The 24,528-nt window shown below is 43.6% G+C and overlaps 1 protein-coding gene across 1 annotated transcript; it reads left to right on the top strand.

Annotated features, from left to right (window-relative positions):
- Window positions 1-15: 15 nt before the first annotated feature.
- LOC138826205 (aspartate aminotransferase, cytoplasmic) lies at window positions 16-24,343 on the top strand. Its single transcript, XM_070021378.1, has 9 exons — window positions 16-224; window positions 9,226-9,407; window positions 15,215-15,338; window positions 15,662-15,774; window positions 16,048-16,152; window positions 18,157-18,307; window positions 18,391-18,556; window positions 19,458-19,600; window positions 23,521-24,343. Exons 1-9 carry the CDS (start codon window positions 107-109, stop codon window positions 23,658-23,660), a joined length of 1,242 nt encoding a protein of 413 aa, XP_069877479.1. The 5' UTR covers window positions 16-106; the 3' UTR covers window positions 23,661-24,343.
- Window positions 24,344-24,528: the final 185 nt, after the last annotated feature.

Genomic DNA, 24,528 nt, shown 5'->3' with positions numbered 1-24,528 from the left:
CTGCCTCCGCCCGCTAGGTGAAGGTGAGCGTCTCCTCCCGATCGGCGAGCCCAGATCCCACTGCACCGGGCAGCCTCAGGTTTCGGCAGGTTTCTGCTCTGTCGTAATGGCTCCTCCATCAGTCTTTGCTGAGGTTCCTCAGGCCCAGCCAGTCTTGGTTTTTAAACTCACTGCCGACTTCCGGGAGGATCCAGACCCCCGCAAGGTCAACTTGGGAGTGGGAGGTAAGGATGCCCAGCGCTGGAATACGAGCGCGCGGGGCAGACCTAGTCCTGGCTTGGGGTGGGGGTGGGTGGGCTCTGGGCTGCCTGGCCCGGGGGCCCGGGGGGCGGGGGGACAGGACCCCCTCATTCACAGCCTGGCATATAGACCCCATGAGGAGGAAGATGCGTCCAAGGTCACGAGGAAAGGGGTAGCAGACGGGACACAGGACTCGCAGCCCTCCTTTATGCCACATCCTCCTGAGCCATGCGGAGGCCTGGGATTAGATGGAGGGAAACTGGAAACCTGGGAGGCTTGGAGTCGGGGTAGGTGGGAAGCGGGAAAGGAGACCAGTTAGCCCTCGGGAGGGCGCTCTGGTGTGGGTCGGTCGGTATTTGAATGACCACTAGCTATCAACGCTGTGGGGAAGACTGAAGCTTGGTTTTGTTCTCAAGGATTTAAATATCAGCAGGTACAGCGATTAGAAATGCTTCCGTGCCCCCCCCCCCCCCCCAATCTGGGAAGATGCTTCTGGCATGAACGGGCAGGTATCGTAGAATGGAGGTCACTGCCCACACATCTTTTGTCTTCATTTCTTATTTGTATTCTTGAGCCTTGGGACAAGCTCAGAGCATGGGCTGCCCAGTTTACTTCTCTGCCAAGAGGAACATTTGAATTAAGAAGTCTCCGAAATTCCTTTTCATTCTAACTTCCTCTGGTGGATTTGTTATTTCTATTACAGCAACCACGAGGAGGTTTGAAGTCCCACAGATACTTTCTTGTCACATACACAGGCCACCTTGGGAGATGAAAATGAATAGATAGATGATGTCCTGTGCTAAGGGAACAGGATTAGAATAAAAAGACTAGAAATTTTAGAAAGAAGAAATGGAATTATTTTGTAGCACAGATGACATGCAGAGGATTCAGAATCAGCATTCCTGTAGAAAATGTTTGTCTCTGTCTATAGTGCTTGACACACACACACTCACACACACACACACACACACACACACACACACACAGAGAGATAAAAATCTTTACCATTTGACATCTAGGGTAAGGGAAAGAACAGAAAAATGATTAAAAAGTGGTAGTTTATAAGAGCTTGGTAATGCTTGGACATTGTGATTGTTTGAAATCCTTAATAATGATTGTTTGAAATCCTTAATAATGAAGTGTTTTAAAAACAAAAAAACAAGTCATTGCTGTATTGTGTTGCCCCTGGAAGGAATATGATGTTTTGGCAGGCAGCAGAGTGGGAGAAATATTGAAAGATTGTCTTGAATTGGGATGGACACCATTTAGGGTCTGAATTTAAGTTCAATCCATAATCTTCAAGAATTTAATTATGGCCAGTTTATACTGAAGAACTAATATCAGTCTGAATATATATCTTTATAAGACCTCTGATTTTGGGCTGGGAAGGCTTGCCTTGCAAGCCTGAGGCCCTGGGTTCGATTCCTCAGCACCATACAAGCAAAAAGAAAAAAAGCTGAAAGTGCTGCTGTGGCTCAAGTGGTAGAGCGCTAGCCTTGAGCTGAAGAGCTGAGGGACAGCACCCAGGCCCAGAGTTCAGGCCCCATAACCAGACCCCTCCCCCCCCCCCCCCCGGCCAAAAAAAAACCCCAAAACCAAAAAACAAACAAACAAAAGACCTCTGATTTTAGCCAGGTACTGGTGGCTCATGCCTAATGCTAGCTATGAAGCTAGCTACCGAATCTGAGGATTGCGGTTCAAAGCCAGTCTTGGAAGGAAAGTCCGTGACACTTACCTCCAACAAACCACCAGAAAATGGGAAGTGGTGCTGTGACTCAAGCTGTAGAATGGAGTGCTCACCTTGAGCTAAAGTGCTGAGGGACAGCGCCCAGGCCCAGAGTTCAAGCCCCATGACCAGCAAAAAACAAAAAACAAAACAAAACAAAAAACCCTCTGATTTTATTGGCTCCCCCACCTTCCAGTCATCTGCTATGGTTTTGATGAGGATTCAGAGGCATTTACAGTAGTCTGGCACATAAGTAGTGTTAACTTTCTGTGGCTATGTTGACATTTCTTTGAGTGGTTGATTCTGAGAGATGGTGAATAAAAATTTTCAGCTCAAGAACTGAGAAATGACACTGGCTCAGAAGTAGACTGTTCATGCAGAGGAAAAGTTCCCTGCCAGACCAGAAGTGACTGATCCAGAATCATACTGTTTAAAGTTCAGATGGCATCTCAACTGTGAGGTGCCTTTATCATGCTTTCCTAGAACCCAAGAACACAAGAAAATGAATAGTGCATGTAATCTTGTGATTTTTCTCACAGCAACTCTGGAAGGTTCTTTTTTTTGGGGGGGGGGGTCCGGTTGTGGGGCCTGAACTCTGGGCCTGGGCACTGTCCCTCAGCTCTTCAGCTCAAGGCTAGCGCTCTACCACTTGAGTCACAGCTCCACTTCCGGCTTTTTTCATTTTGCTTATGTGGTGCTGAGGAATCGAACCCAGGGCCTCAGGCATGCAAGCAAGTGCTCTACCACTGAGCCATCTTCCCAGCCCTCTCTGGAAGGTTCTTAACTGTTTCCATGTAGAAATAAGGAAGCTGAAGCCTAGACAGAAGATACAGTTTGCCCCAGAACATAAGACCAGTATGTGGGAGAGCTGAGATCCTAGATAGGTCTCTTAGGCCACTCCTCTATTTTAATTACTTTTCGAGGGTCTGGGGCAGCCAGTGCATTGCAGTGGGGCAGAGAGGAGACCTTAGTATAGACCCAGCACTGTAGTTATTTAACATCTTTGAGACTTAAGTCTGTAAAATGAGCTAGGACTGAAGGATGAGCTTCAGAATCTTGCAAGATTCTATGCTATCAAAAGTAGTCTCTGAGATTTGCTAGCACCTTCCATGACTAGTGTAGGATAATCATTTCATTGGCCCTATTAGTTGAATAAGAAATAAAGTTATACGTGATATGTAAATCAAAGGTGTTATATGTATTAGTTGTTGTGCTACTGGAAATGTTTTTTAAAAAAGCTATTTATTTTGGTTGCGAAGGTCATGTAAGAGGGGTTATAGTTACATAGAGCAGATAATGAGTACATTTCTTTTTGAACAGTGTTCACCCTTTGTCCCACCATTTCTGTGCTTCCCCTTACCATCCCCTAAACAGATAAACTTACATATAGGACAAAAAGTACAGGAGTCAAAAAGGGGGAAAACAAAACAGAAAAAAAGCCCACAAAAGGTAAATCAAAAAACCTCTTTCCATTTCTTGGCATTCATTTTGATAAACATTTTATATGATGATAAGCACATAGCTATTGAGCCTTTATGAGCCTCGCCTAAGAATAGCCTTTTTTTGAAGCCAGGGCTGTGAACAGGATGCTAGTCAAGTGCTCTACCATTTGAGCCACACCACAGCTCTTTTTTATTTTTCTTTCTGTTTTGAGAGAGAATCAACTTTGTTCTGCTAGTCTAGAACTGGCAATCTTAGTTATACACAATCCAAAGTATAATGTTTGTGAAGGAAATGTCATTGATTACTAACTTTGGGTAGAAGGCTTTCCTCCTCCTCTCTAATTCCAAGTTAAGCTCACACTTAATGGAGATTTTTCCAGCTCAGTTTATAGTGATGTTGGACATTTTAGAATGAACTACATCTGTAATCTCATTAGCCAGTTCCTTTTTGTAGATAGTTTCCCTAGAGACTTTGTTCCTGTGGTGAGTTTACTAGTTTGGCTATAGTTAGATAGAGCAAGCTGTCACTCTGTACAAGCATGACCCTTTCCTAGCAGATGGTTTTTGTGCTTTTCAAAGCATCAGACTGAAAGAAGATTTAAGAGGAATGAGTCCAATCTGATGCAGGCTGCCACAGAAATTTCTTTTCTTTTTTTTTTTTTTGGGGGGGGGGTTCCGGTTGTGGGCCTGAACTCTGGGCCTGGGCGCTGTCCCTTAGCTCTTCAGCTCAAGGCGTAGTGCTCTACCACTTGAGCCACAGCGCCACTTCTGGCTTTTTTTTTTCCTGCTTATGTGGTGCTGAGGAATCGAAGCCAGGGCCTCATGCATGCAAGGCAAGCGCCCTACTACTGAGCCACCTTCCCAGCCCCTAGAAATTTCTTCAATACTCCAGTCCATTTTTCCCCCCATGTTCATCTAGCCTTTTGGTCTAGATAACTGTACTTGTATTCATTGTTGCTTTCAATGTAATTTGTTAGCATCTTCAAATGAAGTCATTGGGAAGGTATACTATAGTAGGTGTTTTTGAGACCCTGACTTTCCCCGACTTAGCTGAAGGATCTTAGAGGCATACCCTCAGTGGGGTTGGGTGAGAAAAGTGTAAATTTTAGGAGGAAGATGAGAGGTTGGTGGATCATTGAGTCTCTGTGTGTTTTTTCTTTCCTTCTATAAAACAAGATTGTAGGACCTACCTGTAACCTATGTGATTCCTTTAAAAAGGACTCCTCTAGAAAGGGCGGTGGCCCATGGAACTGGGGAGCATGCTGCTAAGAAGGCCCTTGTTATAGCCCTTTAGGGCTTGCTTTAGGCTTTCCCTCTCTAACCATTTCTTGCTTTAGTGCTTTTTGTGGTTCCCTATTACTATGGGAGATTATTAGAAGAGACTCCAAGGGCTGGGTATGTGGCTTAGTGGTAGAGTGCTTGCTAAGCATGCATGAAACCCTGAGTTCGATTCCTCAGTACTACATACACAGAAAAAGCCAGAAGTGGCACTGGGGCTCAAGTGGTAGAGTACTAGCTTGGAGCAAAAGAAGCTCAGGTACAGTGCCCAGGCCCTGAGTTCAAGCCCCAGGACTGGCAAAAGAGAGAGGAGAGAGAGAGAGAGAGAGAGAGAGAGAGAGAGAGAGAGAGAGAGAGAGAGAGAGAGAGAGAGAGAGAGAGAGAGAGAGAGAGAGAGACACTCCGAGACTGAGCCCCTATGAGAAATAGATCCTCAGGCCTGTAATACTGGCTACTCAGAGGCTGAGAGCTGAGAATCATGGTTCAAAGCCAGCCTGGACAAGAAAGCCCATGAGACTCTGATCTCCAATTTACCATCAGAAGACCAGAAGTAGAGCTGTGGCTCAAAGTGGTAGTAAAGCACAAGTCTTGAGCAGAAAAAGCTCAGAGACAGTGCCCAGGTCTTGAGTTCAAGCCCCAACCAGCAAAAACAAACAAACAAAAAGAAATGGATCCTCAAAACCCTTGTCCTTCCAGCCTGGGGAACTTGTGCAGGTGTTCTTTTGTTTTGAATACATTCTTCCCTTGTCTCCTGTTTTGGTTTGAATCCAAGGTGTTCCCTCATAGTCCTGGTTGGGGCCCAGTTACCAGCTAATGGGCCTTGGGAAGTAATTGGATCCTGAAGGCTGTGAGCCAAGCAATCCATTCATGGAGTTATATGACAGCATTATTGAGAGGTGGTGGAAAGAGGTGTGGAGCCTAGTTGGACAGATTGGTCATTGGGGGTGTACGCTGGAAAGACATTTTCCCCTGCTCCTCTCTCTGCTTCTTGGTCACCATGAGGTGAGCAGCTTCCTCTATGATGCTTTGATTACTGTATTCTTACTTCTGGCCCCAAGCAATGGAGCCACACAGGTGACCATTCCTTTGTAATTATTCTCCATGAATATCATCCAATTTTTTTTACCCACTGTCACCACTGAAGATGATACAAGTACCATTTTCCAAAATTAAATTGACTTTTTTTTCCCCCCGGTTCTGGGGCTTGAACTCTGGGCTTGGTCCCTCAGCTCTTCAGCTCAAGGCTAGCGCTCTACCACTTGAGCCACAGCGCCACTTCCTACTTTTTCTGCTCGTGTGGTGCTGAGGAATCAAACCCAGGGTCTCATGCATGCAAAGCAAACACTACCACTGAGCCACCCTCCCAACCCCTAAATTGACTTTTAAAGGGCAAAGATTTGGTAGTATTGAGGATTTAGAGATGTTTTCTGTAAAAAACAATCTTTCCTCCCTACAAGAGTTCCCAAGAATACATTTAGCAATGTTAGTTAGCATTTTGATCAGTTAGGGTGATGTCCCTGAGGGATAGCTTTTGTGTTGAAATTGTTATTTTGGTATGTGGTAAAGAAAGATCAAATCCTACCACCTTTGAGTTGGAGTTAATTTGGTGGGACAGGGTGGGGGTGGGGACGCCAGTAAAATGGGATTGGGAATGAAAGATTCTTGAGGTAGATTCACCAGCTCAGAGTCTGGGTGGGTTAGTGGATGTGTCAGTCTGGAGCTTTGCCTATGTTTTTATTATTAGCCTGATACATTTCTCAGATTTGCAGAGGTCACATTCTTGGAGTGTAAAGTTGGCTGATAGAATAGAAGACAGATAGGAAATTTAAAATAGTCCTAAAGTCTTCAATTTGCTGTATACCTTTTGGCGTAGTAATTTCACATTTAGGTGTATTTTCTATGTGAATAACTCATGTAGAGATGTAAAAGCAGTTGTCACAGTATTTACAATTGCAAGTAATTCAAAGCAACATTATTAATAAACTATACATACAAAAAGATATTATATGGCTAGTCAAGTGCAGTTGGAAATGGATCTATCTATCTATCTATCTATCTATCTATCTATCTATCTATCTATCTATCTATATGAAAATGCTAATTTCATTAATACAAAGAGAAACAAATCAAAACTAGCTTGAGATACCATTTTGACCTTCATACTAGTAAACACACCTTCAGTGGGCAGGGAGAGGAGAAGTAGGCACCCTTTATGGTGCTAATCAGAAATATAATCCCTATGGTAAATTATGATCTATCCAAACTACAGTTGACATCTTAGCCAGTTCTTAGCCTGTGTCTTTGCTGTATTTGCATCCATGGGAGATATACCAAGTGAGGTATTGCTTTAATAGCCAATGATGATAAGCCACACAGATGTCCAGTAAGTGATTGACAAAATAAAATATGCTTCATACTTTAAGCAACTGTGAAAAAGAACAGAGACTATCTATGCACGATATGAAAAGATCTTCAAATGGAAAAAAGCAAGGAACAAGAAAGGAGCAAGTGGCCCATGCTCTAACTGGTTCGAAGCCAGCCTAGGCAGGGAAAGTCTATGAGATTCTTACCTCCAGTTAACCACTAAAAAGCTGGAAGTAGCTCAAGTGGTAGAGTACCAGCTTTGAATGAAAAAGCTAAGGGACTGTGCCCAAGCCCTACATTCAAGCAGTACACACACACACACACACACACACACACACACACACACACGCCCTACATTCAAGCAGTACACACACACACACACACACACACACACACACACACACACACGGAACAAAACAGCACAATGTGTTATGCACTATCAAATATCAGAAGCTGTATTTGCTTATGTATGCACACAGAAACTCTGGTAAGATATATTAGAAACTAGCAACAGTTGTTATTTGTGAAGTGAAGGACTTGAAAAGTAGTAAGAAAAGGATGTCAGGAATATAGTATTCATAATAAATCTGTAAGTGGAAAAAGGATGTTGAAAACCCTATGTACAGCATGATCCATATTTTATAAATAAATATGTCTATATAAAGCTTGGCAGGTTATACATTTACATTTTTATATCTCTTGTATCAGAGTGCTGATTGTATGTTAATTATAATGTTTGTTATTTCCTTTTGGGGCTTTTCTAAACTTTCTTTTTTTTTTTTTTTTTTTTTGGGTCCAGTCGTGGGGCCTGAACTCTGGGCCTGAGTCCTGTCCCTCAGCTCTTCAGCTCAAGGCTAGCACTCTACCACTTAAGCCACAGCGCCACTTCCGGCTTTTTTCTTTTTGCTTATGTGGTGCTGGGGAATTGAACCCAGGGCCTCATGCATGCAAGGCAAGCGCTCTACCACTGAGCCGCCTTCCCAGCCCAAAGTGGTACTGAGATGTTATTATTATTATTATTTTTTTTGGTCGGTCCTGGGGCTTGAACTCTGGGCCTGGGCGCTGTCCCTCAGCTCTTCAGCTCAAGGCGAGCGCTCTACCACTTGAGCTACAGCACCACTTCCTTTCTAAACTTTCTATGATTAATATGTATTGCTTATGCAACAATAAATACTACCCTAAAACATGATTTTCTTTGTAAATTAGGAATATAGGTTGGGTAGAGATGAGTAAAGTTGAAAGTGACTATAAGATCTTGTGTCTGTTTCAGAGTCAACTGCATAGGTATAGGATTGTTGGCGGCTTACACATTTGAGCCTCCGGGCAACATGACCAGTCAGGAATCCTACTAGAGAGATTATTGACCTGGGTGCAAGGCCAGAGCAGCTGTTTTTCGAATATTACCAATAAGTACTATAGGGGGCAAAAAAATCTGTGCCAGGTTAAGGTAGAGTAGTCTAAAAATACATTTAATGTGGAAGAAATGCTTAAACTATTTTTTTCTATAAAGCAAGATTAAGTATTATGAAATTGAAATTTTGATCCATGAAAGGGTGAGGTGGAGGAAGTGAGTGAACCATTTCACAGGTAAACACTGGCCTATGTCAAAATCCAAAGGAAGGACAAAGATGTGTTTGAAGTGGGCCATATGTGACAGCAACCAGGGACTGGACTCCAGCCCCAGGACATCAGCACACTGTCCTGTTCTGCTTTTTGTAGGACAGGAGGTAGAGGTGGATCTTCTCCCACTCCCCTTTCTCCATGTTTATATTTGAAGGTACAGTGTTCTTGTGAAGTAGAACCTAGACCTTTCTGGAATTCTCTTGGAGACAAAAGGGGGAAGATGACCAGCATTCATTCACAGAGTGCTTTCCCTTCCACTCTCCCACTTGATCAGGCTCTGGGATATCCCAGTTGTACTTTTGCATTGCTATTTGGAGGTCACACGGTTAAGAGCAGTAAGTCCCGTAAGGAGAGAAACCGTGTCCGTCCAGTTTGCTTAGCACCTAGCCCTGACCAGTACCCAGACCTCTACCGAAAGGTACTCAGCTCTCCTTTGATTTCCATCACTGTTCTGTTTTGACCGGAACATGCTGGGATTCTCCCTGTTCCCAGTTCTAGACTTTTGACTTGGAAGAAGCCTGAGACTCTTCTGTCTCTCTTTTCTGTGCTCAGCGTATCGTACAGATGATTGCCAGCCCTGGGTTTTGCCGGTAGTGAGGAAGGTGGAACAGAAGATTGCTAATGACAATACCCTCAACCACGAGTATCTGCCCATCCTGGGCTTGGCAGAGTTCCGGACCTGTGCCTCTCGTCTTGCCCTTGGAGATGACAGCCCAGCTCTTAAGGAGAAGCGGGTGAGTTTGGGATGAGATGTTTTCTTTTCAGAAACTGTAAAAGTATTGGAAGGTTGAGGTAGCAGGATCACAAATTTGAAGCAAGCTTCAACAGACAAACCAAAACAAACAACAATCGAATAAACAGAAACAACAGCATTAAGGAATCAAGAAAGTAAAAAAAAAAAAAAAAAGGTTGAAATTGTTTTGATATGTAGTAGAAAGACCACTGCCATATTCAAAGCATAACTTTTTCACTGGGTGAGTTCTGTCCAAATCTGAGATCATCAGATTTCAACTGCAGAGTTTAAAATGTCAAGCGAAGAGAAGTGAATGCAATCATAAGTGAGTAGGGCCTACACCTGTCTCTGGTCTTTTGACCATAGGCAGGTCATTTGTCCAGCTCCCCCACTCCCTTTATCTATATGTTAGAAAAAGACTCATTTGTACTCCTGGTTCTATAAGAAGTGCTTGCATAGGTGACCATTTAAGGAATCTTTCCTGAAATTACATGCAGAATTTTATGTGTACCTGTTTCTGGGGAAAAGTTTTCATAGGTCTTACTAGATTTTCAAAAGGTGTTTGTGGTTCCCAGAGTTAAAAGAGCCCCTAGTCTGGATGCTCTCTGAAATCCCAGCCACGTCTAATATTCTGTAATACTTACGGCCTTGATCTTAGCACCTCTCATTGACATGCTTGTGTGGTAACTAGAGACACATGGGAGAACATGTTTGAAAGTAGACAGTGGCCAGACAGCCGGTGGCTCACGCCTGTAATCCTAGCTACTCAGGAGGCTGAGATTTGAGGATTGAGGTTCAGAGCCAGCCCAGGCAGGAAAGACTGTGAGACTCTTATCTCCAATAAACCACCAGAAAACCGGAAGTGGCGCTATGGCTCAAGTGGTAGAGCACTAGCCTTGAGCTGAAAAGCTGAGGGATAGCGCCCAGGCTCAGAGTTCAAGCCCCATGACCGACCAAAAAAAAAAAAAGAGAGAAAGTAGACATCAAGGAGACTGTATGTGGCAGGAAGTGGTATGGACAGATAAATCCTTGGTGTGGTGGGAATTCAGAGGCTGGGGAAACCCACCAAGGCCACAGGTGAAACTTGAGCTGAGCCCTAAAGAATGCAATGGACATAGGACACTGGCTCTCAATTCCGGTTGTACATGAGGGCCACCTGGGGAGTTGGTTAAGTGGACCACATGGTGTCCCATGCAAACCCAGTGTAATTAGAATCTTGGAAATAGAACTGTCCCTATTCCCTTGCCACTTCTGTTTTCCCCTCCACCCTATGAGATTTTTTTTTTTTTTTTTTTTGCCAGTCCTGGGGCTTGAACTCAGGGCCTGGGCACTGTCCCTGAGCTTCTTTTGCTCAAGGCTAGCACTCTACCACTTGAGCCACAGTTCCACTTCTGGCTTTTTCTGTGTATGTGGCACTGAGGAATTGAACCCAGGGCTTCATGCATGTTAGGCAAGCACTCTACCATTAAGCCACTTTCCCAGCCTGATGGGCATATTTTTTAAAAATGTTCCCCAGGTGATTCCAAACTAGAGCCAGTTTTGTGAACCACGAATGTGATGAAAGCAGAGGGGTGTTTCTCTTGAGTCAGGGGAGTCTAGGGACAGAGGCAGACATTAAGCAAGTCTAGGTTATAAGGAGACCTAGAATGGAGTTGGGCATCTATTGGATAGGCTGCTTTTGGGAGCTCAGGCAAGAGAAGCTCACTGAGAGTTTGAGCCAGGGAATTACCCAACTGAAGTGTTGTTTCAGGAAGATAAACCTGGCTGGATGGGTAGGAAAGGGAAGAGCAGTAGTCCAGTAAGGTGTTGTATAATTGAAACCAGCTGCCCTCTTTGCAGTGAGCCTGTAGCTCCTGAGTTGAGGACCTCGCGTCATCTGAGGTGCCCTTCACATTCTGCTTACAACAGGTTTTCCTCTTGTGTATTATGTTACCCAGATGCCCTGATAAGCAGAGTGGGCAGGGTAAGGTAAAGGTTGGGATCCTGTGATCAGAAGCAGGTCTTGGCACTCAAGTCAAGTTATATAATTAATTAATCAGTGTGTGAGTTGGTTTGCTAATACAAGACTGTGGCTTGCCTCTAGGAACAGAAGGCATGTGAAAGAATTGTTAGAGAGTAGGGATCAGATGGGAAAGTTGCTGCAAAAAATCAGTGCTGAGAGAAGTGGGAGGCAGGGGCTGAAAGGGAGGGAAGGAGGAAAGAGAGAAAGGGAAGGAGTGAAGGAGAGAAAGAGAGGTGGAGAGGAGAAGGGGGGGAGAAGGAGAAAGAGAGGAAGACAATCCTAATGAATTTTTAAAGTGGAGAACTTTGTTGGATGCTGGTAGCTCATGCCTATAATCTTAGCTACTCAGGAGGCTGTGGTCTGAGGATGGAGGTTTGAAGCCAGCCTGGGCAGAAAAGTCCATGAGACTCTTTATTTCTAATTAACCATCAAAAAAAAAAAAAAAAAAGCCAGAAGTGGACAGATGGCCCAAGTGGTAGAGAGCTAGCCTTGAGTAAAAAAGCCAAATAGGAGGGAAAAAAAAAAAAGCCCTGAGTTCAAACCCTAGTACTGTCACACACACACACATAAAGGAAAAACAAAAAGGAAAAGGCAAAGGGAGAACTTTGGCAACTGCCTATCTTCCCATTCTGTTGACAAGTGAAGACAGATTCTATGTTGGACTGTTGCTTCCTCAAGACTATTTCTTACACAGTTACAATGTTGACAGACGCTATGCCTCTAACCCAGGGATCCCTGTTTTGACCTCTTCACACTGTAAGGCTGTTTCTTTTGGCCTTGACCTGGTAACACAACCATCTCTCTTAAACTACCTTTCATTCCTTAGAAAGGGGAGGATTTCCTTGTTACATTTTCATACTTGTACATTTCAGTCTCATCCCCTCAATTGCCCATGCTTTCTTACTTTTCCCTTTCCCAAAACAATTTCAGCAGGTTTCAGTGTTCTGTCTGTGATGCGTTTTTCGGTCACAGAAGAAACTTACTATCTTTGGGTGGTTATGCAAAGGGATTTCAATTCAGCATGTCAGTTTATAAGTACAATGCCTCTCAATCCATGTCACCCCTGTCATCATTGTCCCCATCTCTCCCAGCCTCAGCCATTCCCTCAATTTTCCTCAGTTCATTTTCAGTTATGTACATTCAATATGAAGACTGTATTCTCCCACCCTTCCTCCGTTCACTAACCTGTCCCTCTCCTCTGACCTAATCTGACACCCTAAGTTCTAGCTTCCTGGTATTAATTTTGTTAGATTGTAAGTTAGCTGTCCAGAGGAGTTATACCATAGGGACAGTACTTTACCTTATGTGTTTGTGTGTATATGCATATGACCCTGGATATGTTTACATATATATTTATAAATTAGATCTAGCTTCCACATATGAGAGAAAATATATGTCCTTTGTGCAGCAAATTATTTGAAGATCTTTTTTGGGCTGGTTGGGGATACTCCTGGTATTTGCATCATCCTAGGTACCAGCTCCTCCTGAGCTCTGAGTCCTGTTTCCACAAATGTCCTCACCAGCCTCAGGCTACCGGCTTGGTTCAGCCCCTATTATCTTATGTAAATTCTTATAACATCCTCTTTGACCTTCTTACCTCGAGTCTCCTTCTCCAAGTACACTCTGCCCACCACAGCTAGAAAGATCTTCCCTTGGGGAAAAAAGCTAATTATGTCGTCCCCACCTTACCTCTACAAGTAGCTCTCCCATGGCCTACAGGACAAACTCAGCCTTTGTGCTTAGTGTGGAGCTGCTGATCCCCACTCAGGGGTCCTGCCATTCTATGTGCCTTGTTTTCTAGGCTCACTAGATCCTAACATAGGCCGGGTCACAGCCTTTGCCCAGCTCCTCCCTTTGCTTGGAATGTCCTCCCTTCCTCTGTAACTCCCCAGTCCATGGGTCCTTCTACACCTGATCAAAGGTCACTGTGGTTTAGATTCCTTAGTGCTGGCAGTGCTGGCCCTGGGCCTCTGAGTTATCACAGGACTTTGATCACAGCTTGGGAACAGCACTTACTGTGCTTACTCTGATGTCTAATTTTATAAGACTTTCTCTCCCACAAGTCTGTCATTCCCTTCAGCCTCCCCAGGGCAGGGATCATGGCTTATTTACCTTGTAGTTGTTTAGCATTTAGCTCCTAACTTGGAACTTCCCAGATTCCTGGATGTTTGAGTTCATCATTCATTTACTTAGCAGATTTTGCCTGGAGAGTCAGATAACCAGCTAGATGCTAGAGCTCAGCACTTGTAGAAGCCCCTACTCTATATCTTATGGAGACAGGTCAAACATAATCAATGGAAAAATGATATATATTTAATAATAATTTGCAGATAAGACAGGAAGGAGGCATGTTAGAAGTACTGAGAGAGGGAGTAATTTTACTTTTGCTAAATTTTTTTTTCATTTAACATTTTTATTTTGGGCCCATATTTGAACTTGAACTCAGAACTTAGGCTCTGTCCCTTCCCTCTTTTGCTCAAGGCTGGTGCTCACTTGAGCCACACCTCGCTCTGGCTTTTTGGAAGTTAATTGGAGATGAGTCTCATGGACTTTCCCATCTGGGCTGGCTTCAAGCAGTGATCTTCAGAGCTCAGCTCCTGAGTAGCTAGGATTACAGGCATGGGCCACTGGCATCTACCTTTGTGTTAAATGTTAAGTATAGTGGTCAGGATAGAAATAGAAATGGTAATTGAGCCAAAACTTGTAAATGAGGCATGCATAAAAGAATCAACAAACCAGAAAACAAACAGAAATTGTTTTTCCTTAGATTGTCTTGGTAAGATTTAACAGTACCAGATCCATTAAGCCATCTGGAGGAAACCTATTTTCTAGGCTCATTACTGCTTCTTATTTTCCATCCTCAGACTTTAGGATCTAGACAAAATATTCACTCTTCAACTCCCAGATGGTAATGTTTCAGGTTCTGAAATTACTGAGCCATTGTTGGGTATCTTGGTCATAGCTCCTCATCAGTAATGGCATCCCAGTCTCTTGCTTTGGTCATTACTCCAGAAGACTGGAGCTTTTACCATGGGCTTCAGGTCTTTGTCACACCATGTTCTTTCTTCAGCCAGTTTAGCACGTTTGTGTGGGACTGAATGACAGATACTGTGAGCGTTGCTATGATACCCAGGTGAATGCAGTGTGGCCTTGACCCTGAGCAGTTCCTGGTCACCTCTCCTGCTCCTCCATGAAGTCGTGACATTGATGAATTCTGATCGCAGCTAAGGTTTTAGAGTCCATGTTAACAATTCCACATTAACATGTAGTACTTAAAGAGATGCCCTGACCAGCTTTATACCAATGCTGACTGGATCTCCCTTTTTCAGCCATCCAAGGTCCAGTTGACTGGCTGGGACTGAACTAGGGATTGAAATCAGGCCTGTGCTTGCTAGGCAGGGCCTCTTCCATTTGAGCCATACCTCCAAACCAAACATAGATCTTTTATTTATTATTATTAAAGTGACCCAAGATGAGAAGCAGCTAAGGAAAGTAGTATCTTTATATATATCATCTTATATATGATATATATATATATATATATATATATATATATATATACATATATATGTATCACATTTCTGAAGATTCATTAGCTGATTACCGTGGACTGATGTCCAAGCATGCTAGAAACACTTGTATTCCAGGCCTCTGATGAGGGAAGTCCTGATCTTGGGATGAGTGGAAGGGTTTGCCTTCCACAACATGCATTGACATGGCCTAGGTTAGAAGGAGGATGTGTGATGTTTGTTAATTTTATCTGATCTCACCATTTTCAGCCTGAGACTCTCCTTCTTCTCTTTCAGGTAGGAGGTGTGCAGTGTTTGGGGGGAACAGGTGCACTTCGAATTGGAGCGGAATTCTTAGCACGATGGTACAATGGAGTGGATAACAAAGACACACCAGTCTACGTATCCTCTCCAACCTGGGGTGAGTCTTTTAGTTATGCAGAGAAGTGAGAAGGCAGGCAGGATATCCTCATGGCACTCACTGCTTACCTAAAAAAACGTAATCCAGACCTGGGAGGACCGGCTTTGGGAGGGCCTTGAGAAGTGGTGGTAGGATATGTTTGGCATGAATGTAATTGGTTGAACTTGTTCTTGGTACCATTGTTCATTCATATCTTACCTATAGCCTCCATAACACCCTGTGGACGTGGAGCCTCAGGGTCCTGAAAGCTGGCTGTGTTCCTTTTAATTATTCCTACAAGTGTCTAAAAACACTTATTAGCATTTTGCCCCTTTTGCTTTCAGAGAACCATAACGCTGTATTTGCTGCTGCTGGTTTTCGAGACATTCGGACCTACCACTACTGGGATGCAGAGAAGCGAGGACTTGACCTTCAGGGTTTTCTTAATGATCTGGAGGTAGGTGAGTTAGAAGAAGTTGTAAAGAAAATTGTGCTGTTGGGAACAGCAGGGAATGTCTTTGGATCTCTGGGAAGTGAGCGTGTGAGACATCTTCCCCAAACCACATAATAGATTCTGAAATAGCTTGTGAGAGAGCGACTGTATGAAAGAGATGTGAAAAGGTTTAAGAACATGGTTTTCCTTTGCCCTTCATTGCTGATCTATGTGCTGCTACTGTGTCTCTTGCTGTCACCCACGGGGGCAGAGTTGACGTAGCTTCCTTCTTTTTAGAGTGCTCCCGAGTTCTCCATCTTTGTCCTCCATGCCTGTGCACACAACCCAACTGGGACTGACCCGACTAAGGAGCAGTGGAAGCAGATTGCCTCCGTCATGAAGGTAACTCCACTTCTAGAGCATCTCTCGCACATAGTATGAAGTTGTTTTTTCATTTATTTGTTTTTGGTGCCAGTCCTGGGGCTTGAAGTCAGGGCCTGGGTGCTGTCTCTGAGCTTTTGTGCTCAAGGCTAGTGATCTGCCATTTGAGCCATAATTCCATTTCTGGCTTTCCTGCTCGGGCTGTTTTTGAACCTTGATCCTTAGATCTCAGCCTCCTTGAGTAGCAGCTAGGTTATAGGCATGAGTCACTGGTGGCTGCATTCAAAAGCAAAACCTGCTTATTGAAGGATTTGGAAAATGGAGAAAAGCCTGAAGAAGAAAATAAACATGGATGTAAATCCTATCATCCAAACAAAGACATTGTTAGTGCTTTGGTGGATAGTGTTCAGCCGATGAGTGTGTACATATGTTTGTATGTGCAAGTTTTTAAATACATATTTATGTATTTTGCAAAGATGAGATGATTTTGTTCATATTGTTTTGAACATCTTAGTTTTTTGTTTGAATGTCTTTATATATTTGCTGTCTGACGCTTTACAGTATTGCTTTTCATATTCTTTTCATGGATATGTCATCTTATGGATTGGGTAAGTCAGTTGATGGACATTTCAATTTATTTTGTATTTCTTGATCTTATAAATAACTATGTAATACAACTTTTTATTTCTTCAGGAAACCTTCCAAATTGAAATTTCCACTGAATATATTTGCCATTAACATGTTCATGTAATACCTATTAAAGAATAGTTATGTATTGGATATGGTGGGCATGCCATAGTGAATTAAGTAGGATATGGTCCCTGCACCAGTGCCCAAGCAAAGACATTGCCATGTTTGATGGGTCAGCTGTTCAGCTTAGTGTGTTCCCGTGTGTGCATGTGAGTAGGTGTGTGTACAGCTAAGGACCGGGACAGTTATGATACTGGTGGTGGGATGATTCTGTGAAATGATGTGTTAGTGGGTTATGGGGCTCCAGAGCCCAGACTTGGTGCAGGGTGTGTGAGTTACAGGTGGTAGCAGAAGAAGAAATTTCCATGGTGAGTCTTGCAGGAAGGGGAGGAGTTCAGAAGACCTAGGAAGGTGGAGGCTGGCAGGGCCAGCATGATCAGAAGCTTTCAGCAGCGATCACGGTCCATTTAATGAAGCTCTTTCTTGTCATGGCCTAGAGTTCTGGAGTTGGGGGAGTGTGAGTGGAGTGAGCTGTGTTGAAGCATTGGACTTCATTCGCATGGTAGCTATCAGCAATGTCTGATGTCAGTGAGTGATATGAGTAGCTATGCATTGTTGGAAGGTCAGCTTGACTGCAGCAGAGAATAGACAGAGGGAGGTGAGAGTAGACAAGCTGGGAGAGCAGCTGGTATCCAAGGAGCTGGTGGTGACTTGAATGAGGTAGGTGGTAGTGGGGAAGGTGAGACAGGGGTGTATCCTGGAGCTCTCAGGAGATGGGACCTGGACTGTGATGGGATGTGAGGGATAAGGCAGGAGTCAAAGTACTACCTGGATCTCTGGGCCTAGAGAGAACCGAGGGAGGAAGTGCTGTCTACTCAGAAAGAGCACACCTACCATCCAGAACAGGCTTGCACTGGGGAACTCTGAGGATGTGAGCATGATGAGAATAGCGCTCTCTGCCGGGTTCATCCTGAATGCCCAGTAGGGTAGCTCTGAGGTGGAATGCTAAGCCTCATTATCACACCAGGGAAAGACTGCTAACACAGTCCCTCCAGGCCTCAAAAGTAAGCTCCAGTGATAAAGTTACCTCTTAACACTTTAGGGCAAAATACAGTTAAAGTAAGATACTGAAATGGTTCTGCTTGTTGGTTGGTATTTAGCTGAACAGAGAATCAGATATATAATTGGTAGGTGGTTTGAGTGTACCTAGATAAGAAATAGGAGAAAGGTACAGGGATGAGATTCCTCCCAAGTGCCAACTGAGGAAGGAAGTGCCTGTTGGTGAGATTGCTTCTAGAAGGATTTCCTGCCCTGACACTCTTTCCTTCCTTACAGCGCCGCTTTCTGTTCCCCTTCTTTGACTCAGCCTATCAGGGCTTTGCATCTGGAGACCTAGAGAAAGATGCCTGGGCCATCCGCTATTTTGTGTCCGAAGGCTTTGAGCTCTTCTGTGCCCAGTCCTTCTCCAAGAACTTCGGGCTCTACAGTGAGTGCCCTTAGGTGTTGCAGCCCTGGCTCTCCCCAACTCTGCCATCAGCAGCTAAGACCAGTTTCTTATCATCTCTTTAGATGAGCGCGTAGGGAATCTGACTGTGGTTGGAAAAGAATCTGAGGGCATCCTGCGGGTCCTTTCCCAAATGGAGAAGATTGTGCGAGTTACTTGGTCCAATCCCCCTGCCCAGGGAGCACGAATCGTTGCCACCACCCTCTCTAACCCTGAGCTCTTTGAGGAGTGGTAAGGAGCTCAAAGCCTGATTGATGGGTGATGGGTAATGGATGAGGAGAGGGGTGGGGGGACCCCCGGTGCGGGTGGTGGAGTGGAAGTGCACTCTTCCCCTAAAGTTGGAAAACACAGGATCAAGTAGACTGATAGAGTAGACTATCTAACTTCCAATCAGTGTGACAAAATATGGGCTCTTCTTATTTCTAGTTTACATATACATGTACAAGGGGTATACCCACCCTCCCACCCCACATTGTCAGGGGGTTCCTAAAACCACAGATTGCACCAAACCCTAACCATTACTGTGTCTTCCTTTTTATAACACTTACAATAAAGGTTAATTTATAAATTAGGTATAGTAAGAGATTAACAATACTAATATCAATAATAAATCAAAATATTAATAATGGAATAATCTATCAGTGTACTGTAATGGCAGTTACTTAAGACATATGAATTGTTTACTTCTGGGATTTTCCATTTAATTTTTTCCAACTGTGGTTGAAGCCATAGGAAGTGAAACTGTAGATTGGGAGGGAGGAGACAATTATATTTTAGCTGATTTGGGAACAGTCATTTTCATGTGGTAGCTAAATCTCTAATTTCTACTGATATACATGTTACCCATGTATATCAGCCCCTCAGTGAACCGTGAGTGGAACCCTTAGTGGTATTCCAGCCAGCATATATAAGACAAGCATTAGACTCTGGCAGTATGCACAGCCTTCCCTTTCTCCCCACTAAGTCTGTCCGTGCTCTGCTCATTCACTTATCCACATATCCATGTACTGTATTAGCCAGGTTGTGATCCCATGTTCAGCTTGCAGTTTAAATTAGGGTTTTTCAACCTACATGTTTTCATGAACCATCTCTCCTGTCCAGACTAGAATTGATAACACTGTCTATGCTTCAGGACAGGTAATGTGAAGACAATGGCTGACCGAATTCTGACTATGCGGTCTGAACTCAGGGCACGATTAGAAGCCCTCAAGACCCCTGGAACCTGGTCTCACATCACTGAGCAGATTGGCATGTTCAGCTTCACTGGGTTGAACCGTAAGTGGCCCCCACTTCCTCAAGCCTGTGGGCATAAGATACAATGCCTCTCCAGCACTGGTCAGGAGCTCACCTCTACAGCTGCTGCCCAATTAGTTTAGTGTTACTTTTTGGGCCCAGACAAATTAGGTTTTTCTGTACCATTGTCTTGTGAACCCCTTGGGTCTCAAGAGCATTGTGGTCTGTCCTACAGCCCAACTGATTTTTGTGGATTTGAAGTTGCTCAGAGCCAGCTGAGCAGTAAAAGGATCTGTAACTTGTTCCAAGCTACTTGTAAATTGTCATATGCCTTTTGGCATTACCTTAGTATTAAGGATATAAATTATATATGATTATGATTATTACTCAGGTACTGAGGGTTTTGTGTGTGTGTGTGTGTGTGTGTGTGTGTGTGTGTGTGTGTGTTTTCTTGTCCTGGGGGCTTGAATTCAGGACCTGGGTGCTGTCTTTGAGCTTTTGTGCTCAAAGCTATAGCCACACTTCTGGGATTTTGTTGGTTAATTGGAGATGAGTCTTAGAACTTTCTTGCTAAGGTTTGGTTTTGAACTGTGATCCTCAGATCTCAACCTCCTGAGTAGCTAGGATTATAGGTGTGAGTCTCTGGCACCCAGTGGGTACTGATTTCTTAACAGGTTTTTCCTAGTCTCCAACTATTGCCTATAGAAAGATGTTATAAAGTTATCTCTCCATTTGATTTATTTGTTTATGTCTTTGTTGGAAGTACTGGAGATTGAACTCAGGGCCTTGTTCTTGGTCAGGCACTCTGCCACTTGAGTCATGCTTCTAGCCCCATTTTGCATTGATGAGTTTTGAAGCAGAGTCTTGTTTTATGCTGGGACTGGCTGGGCTGTGATCCTTCTACTTGTGCTTGCCCGAGTCTCTGGATGACTGGTACCTGCCCTTGCACCCAGCAGTGTGCTTTCTGTAAAGGAGCATCAGTGATTGCCATTGGTCAGAATAGAATCTCTTCAACTTGGCCGGGCACTGGTAGCTCAGGCTGTAATCCTAGCTGCTCAGGAGGCTGAGATATGAGGATCATGGTTCAAAGCCAGCCCAGGCAAGAAAGTCCTTGAGACTCTTTTTTTTTGGTTGGTCGTGGGGCTTGAACTCTGGGCTTGGGTGCTGTCCCTGCGCCCTTCAGCACAAGGCGAGTGCTCTACCACTTCAGACACAAAGCCACTTCTGGTTTTCTAGTGGTTTATTGAAGATAAGAGTCTCACGGACTTTACTGCCCTGGCTGGCTTTGAACAGTGATCCTCAGATCTCAGCTTCCTGAGTAACTAGGATTACAAGCGTGAGCCACCAGCACCCAGCTCCTTGAGACTCTTATCTCCAATTAACCACCAGAAAACTGGAAATGGTGCCATAGCACCTTGAGCTGAAGAACTCAGGGACAGCGAAATAGGCCTAGAGTTCAAGACCCATGACCGACCAAAAAAAAAAAAAAAATCTCTCTAACTTTTAATATGAGCTGACCTAGATCCTTGAACCTCAATCCTCTAATCTTTACCTCCCACATAGCTAGACTTATATAGACTTATTATAGACTTGAGCCACAGTAACTGATTGGCTCTCCATTTTGTAAATAAGAATTCAGATAGGTAGTTAGAATTAAAAGCTGTTTGAACTGAGTGCTGGTGGCTCATGCTTATAATCCTAGCTACTCAGGAGGCTAAGATCTGAGGATCACCATTCAAAGCTAGCCCTAGTCAGGAAAGTTGGTGAGACTCTTCTCTCCAATTAACTACCAGAAAATTCGAAGTGGTGCTGGGGCTCAAAGTGGTAGAGTGCTAGCCTTGAGTGTAAAAGCTCAGGGACACTCCCAGGCCCTGAGTTCAAGCCCCATGACTGACAAAAAGGGGGGGGGGAAGCTGTTTGAAAATCTAGTGGGCAGAAGTAGGGTTTTGGTTAGTTGTCAGTGATGAGAAAAATCCCTTCTAATGATAAATGGTCTTTTATTTAATCATTCCTGAGGATAACTGGTCATACCACTGTTAGCATGGTGCAGATTGGAACTCATCTGCCTGCCTCAGTACTGGCTCTAGAGCTGATGAACAGTAGTTTGGGTTGGAAGTAGAACTTTGGAGGCTCAAGGAGGGATGTATTATGCCTGGGGCTGTCAAACAGCTAGTTTGAAATAGGCTCAGGAAACTCAAGGAAGTAAAGAGATGGTAAGATATTGTAGACTCCTCAAAATACCTTGGGTGTATTTTGTGAGGCCACTCAAGAAAAGAAAGTAAAGGAAGTCTGGAAGCGTGGCTTGAGTGGAAGGCTTGGAGGTCAACCCCAGTACCAAAAACAAAAACAAAAAGAAAAAAGGGAAGAGTTGCTTAGTTAACTATAGTGTCCTCATTACTATGGGATGGAGAATTAGTTCACTTGAATAAGCAAAGTCATCCTTATACAATTAGGAAAATAATTCATATGGTGGAAATTGATCTTCAGTAATCACACTCTGAATAGCTCATGAGGTGGGAGTGTTTCCCCACTAACTAGCTTTATCTTCCTAAGATCCACAGTAGGAAATCACTTTTATTATGAACTGAAAAATGATGAAAATAGATCTGTACTTAAAATATTAAACATCATGTGATGTTCTTTATCTTTTAAAAAAATAGTAGTTTTTTTGTTTTTGTTAGTCATGGGGCTTGAACTCAGGTCTTAGATGATTCCCTGAGCTCTTTTTGCTCAAGACTAGTGCTGTCCCACTTTGAGCCACAGCCTCCATTTCTAGTTTTCTGGTGGTTAATTGGAGATAAGAATAGTATGTACTTTCCTGCCCAGGCTAGGCATTGAACCATGATCCTCAGATCTCAGCCTCCCGAGTGGCTAGGATTATAGGTATGAGCCATTAGCGCCTGTCTAAAAAATAGAATTTTAAAACTATGATTTTGTTAGGAAAACATACAGATAGAAAAGCTGTATATAACTTGTCTAATACCAAAGAGTTGTGTAGTGAACCCCCATATTCTTACCACTAATTTCTCTAATTCTTGTAATTCTTTTATTACTGTTTACTCATGAGAAAGGGGGTTTTTAACTTCGAGACCTGTGAAGCTGCAGCTACAGTACAAACATTGCTTATGTGGATATTGGTCTTTCCTGGGGAAGAGTCCATGACCTTTACTAGTGTCTCCTCCAAAGTAGAGAATTCTCCTTTTTATTAAACAGACATAACCCAAGCCAGGGCTAGAGGTCTGGCTGCCTGTGAGGCCTAGTGGGCCTTTAGAGACAGTGGTATATTGTGCTTATGTTGACCAGGAGTTTGGCTCTATCTCCTGGGGTGACGGTCACTCACACAGCTAAGCCTGGGCAAGTTGGGGCTTTGAAAACTGTGTTTAGCAGGGCACATGGCAGGCAGTGCGGGACCCTAAGCCAAGTTTGCCACCTTATGGATATGCTATAGGCACAGGAGGTTGTAGGCAGGCTCTACCTAGCTTCATCTATAGTTCATTTCTGCAGATGTGGGACCCCTCCTGCACTGGGGGGGTTGCTGAAAGGCAAACGAGGATTGGATGGTTATGTGTATTCAATATCTCGTGCACAAGGCCTTGTCCAAATGTTTAAGGGAGATTGCCACGAGGTCCACAGGGACAAGGAAGCAGGGTAGTGTTCCCTATCAGTGGAATGTTCTGGAGTCTAATGGCTATTTTTAGTCGATGGGGCATCTTATTTGGTTGGGATAGTCTCAGATTAAAATGAACTTCATGTGAATTAGAAAATGAATTAGTAGAAGATCTTTCCAGAATCTATAGGTGACCATGGTTTTCTATCTGCCGATTGGACAAATCAGTTCCCTTTGCTTCATTTCTCTGGGGGAAGGGGAAAGAAAGAGAATTTAATAATTGTCCTTTAGGCACTGAACCACTACAGAAAGGATTCCTGCTGCTCTAATTCTGTCTTCTTTGGGTTTTCAACAGCTAAACAGGTGGAGTATCTGATCAATGAAAAGCATATCTATCTGCTGCCAAGTGGTCGCATCAATATGTGTGGCTTAACTACCAAAAACCTTGATTATGTGGCTACCTCCATCAACGAAGCCATCACCAGAATCCAGTGAAGATGCACTGCCCTGTCCACACCACCAAAGCAGTTCTCTGTCATGTGTGTGCACGAGTGTTCCCTGCCTACACGAACCTACTTGTATAAACTATGCATTAGAGACAGCCGAAGGACTAGATACTGCTTTGCTGAGACCTCCTCTCTTGAAGCTGGCCCCTGGTGAAGTGACATCCCTTGAAATGAATTGGGGGCCTAGGAGTTGAGCATTTTGGAGGCCAGAATAAATTAAGAGTTCTTATTTAAGAGTAAGAAAATATTTTGATCATGAGATATAGATACCTTGTATATCCCCCCCACCCCCAACTAGGCACAAGAGTGCTGCCCTTGTTGCTCATGTTTTTTGTGTATTGTTTGGCTCTACAATGTCTAATCCCAAAGACCAAGGAGCTGAGTGTGGCTGTGGGTGTTAGCTGTGGCATTAAACTCATCCTCCACACCCAGTGTCTTGTCTTCCTGCTCTGTCTGCATGGTTGTGTCCTCTGAAACTTTGGTTCTTCCAGGTGACTGCAATAGGAAATAGTTGTATCATGATACCTACACACACACAATATTTAACTGAAACAAAAGTCTCCAAACAGTATCTACCCTTGTAATGTGTAATGAGTTCTGCTATTTTTCTAGTCTAATATACTATGTATCATTTCACGTAGAAAATAAAAATGCTGATTGTGAAGCTTGGAACTGATTTTGTGATCCATTAAAATGGGGCTGTGAACTTAAGTTTAACAGAAAGATTTCAGAGGAATTTAATAATAGTTAAAAGAAAGACTAAAATGTATTATCCAAACACAGCTCTCTAGTGAAATTACTGTATGTTACATCTGAATAGGTTTTATGTGCTTATTAGTCTTTTTTTTTTTTGTTAT

Source organism: Dipodomys merriami, unplaced genomic scaffold, assembly GCF_024711535.1.
Source record: "Dipodomys merriami isolate MVZ:Mamm:240054 unplaced genomic scaffold, mDipMer1.0.p SCAF_14, whole genome shotgun sequence".
Lineage (NCBI taxonomy): Eukaryota > Metazoa > Chordata > Mammalia > Rodentia > Heteromyidae > Dipodomys > Dipodomys merriami.
Note: the sequence above shows the minus strand (reverse complement) of the source record. Positions and strands in the feature narration are given on the sequence as shown.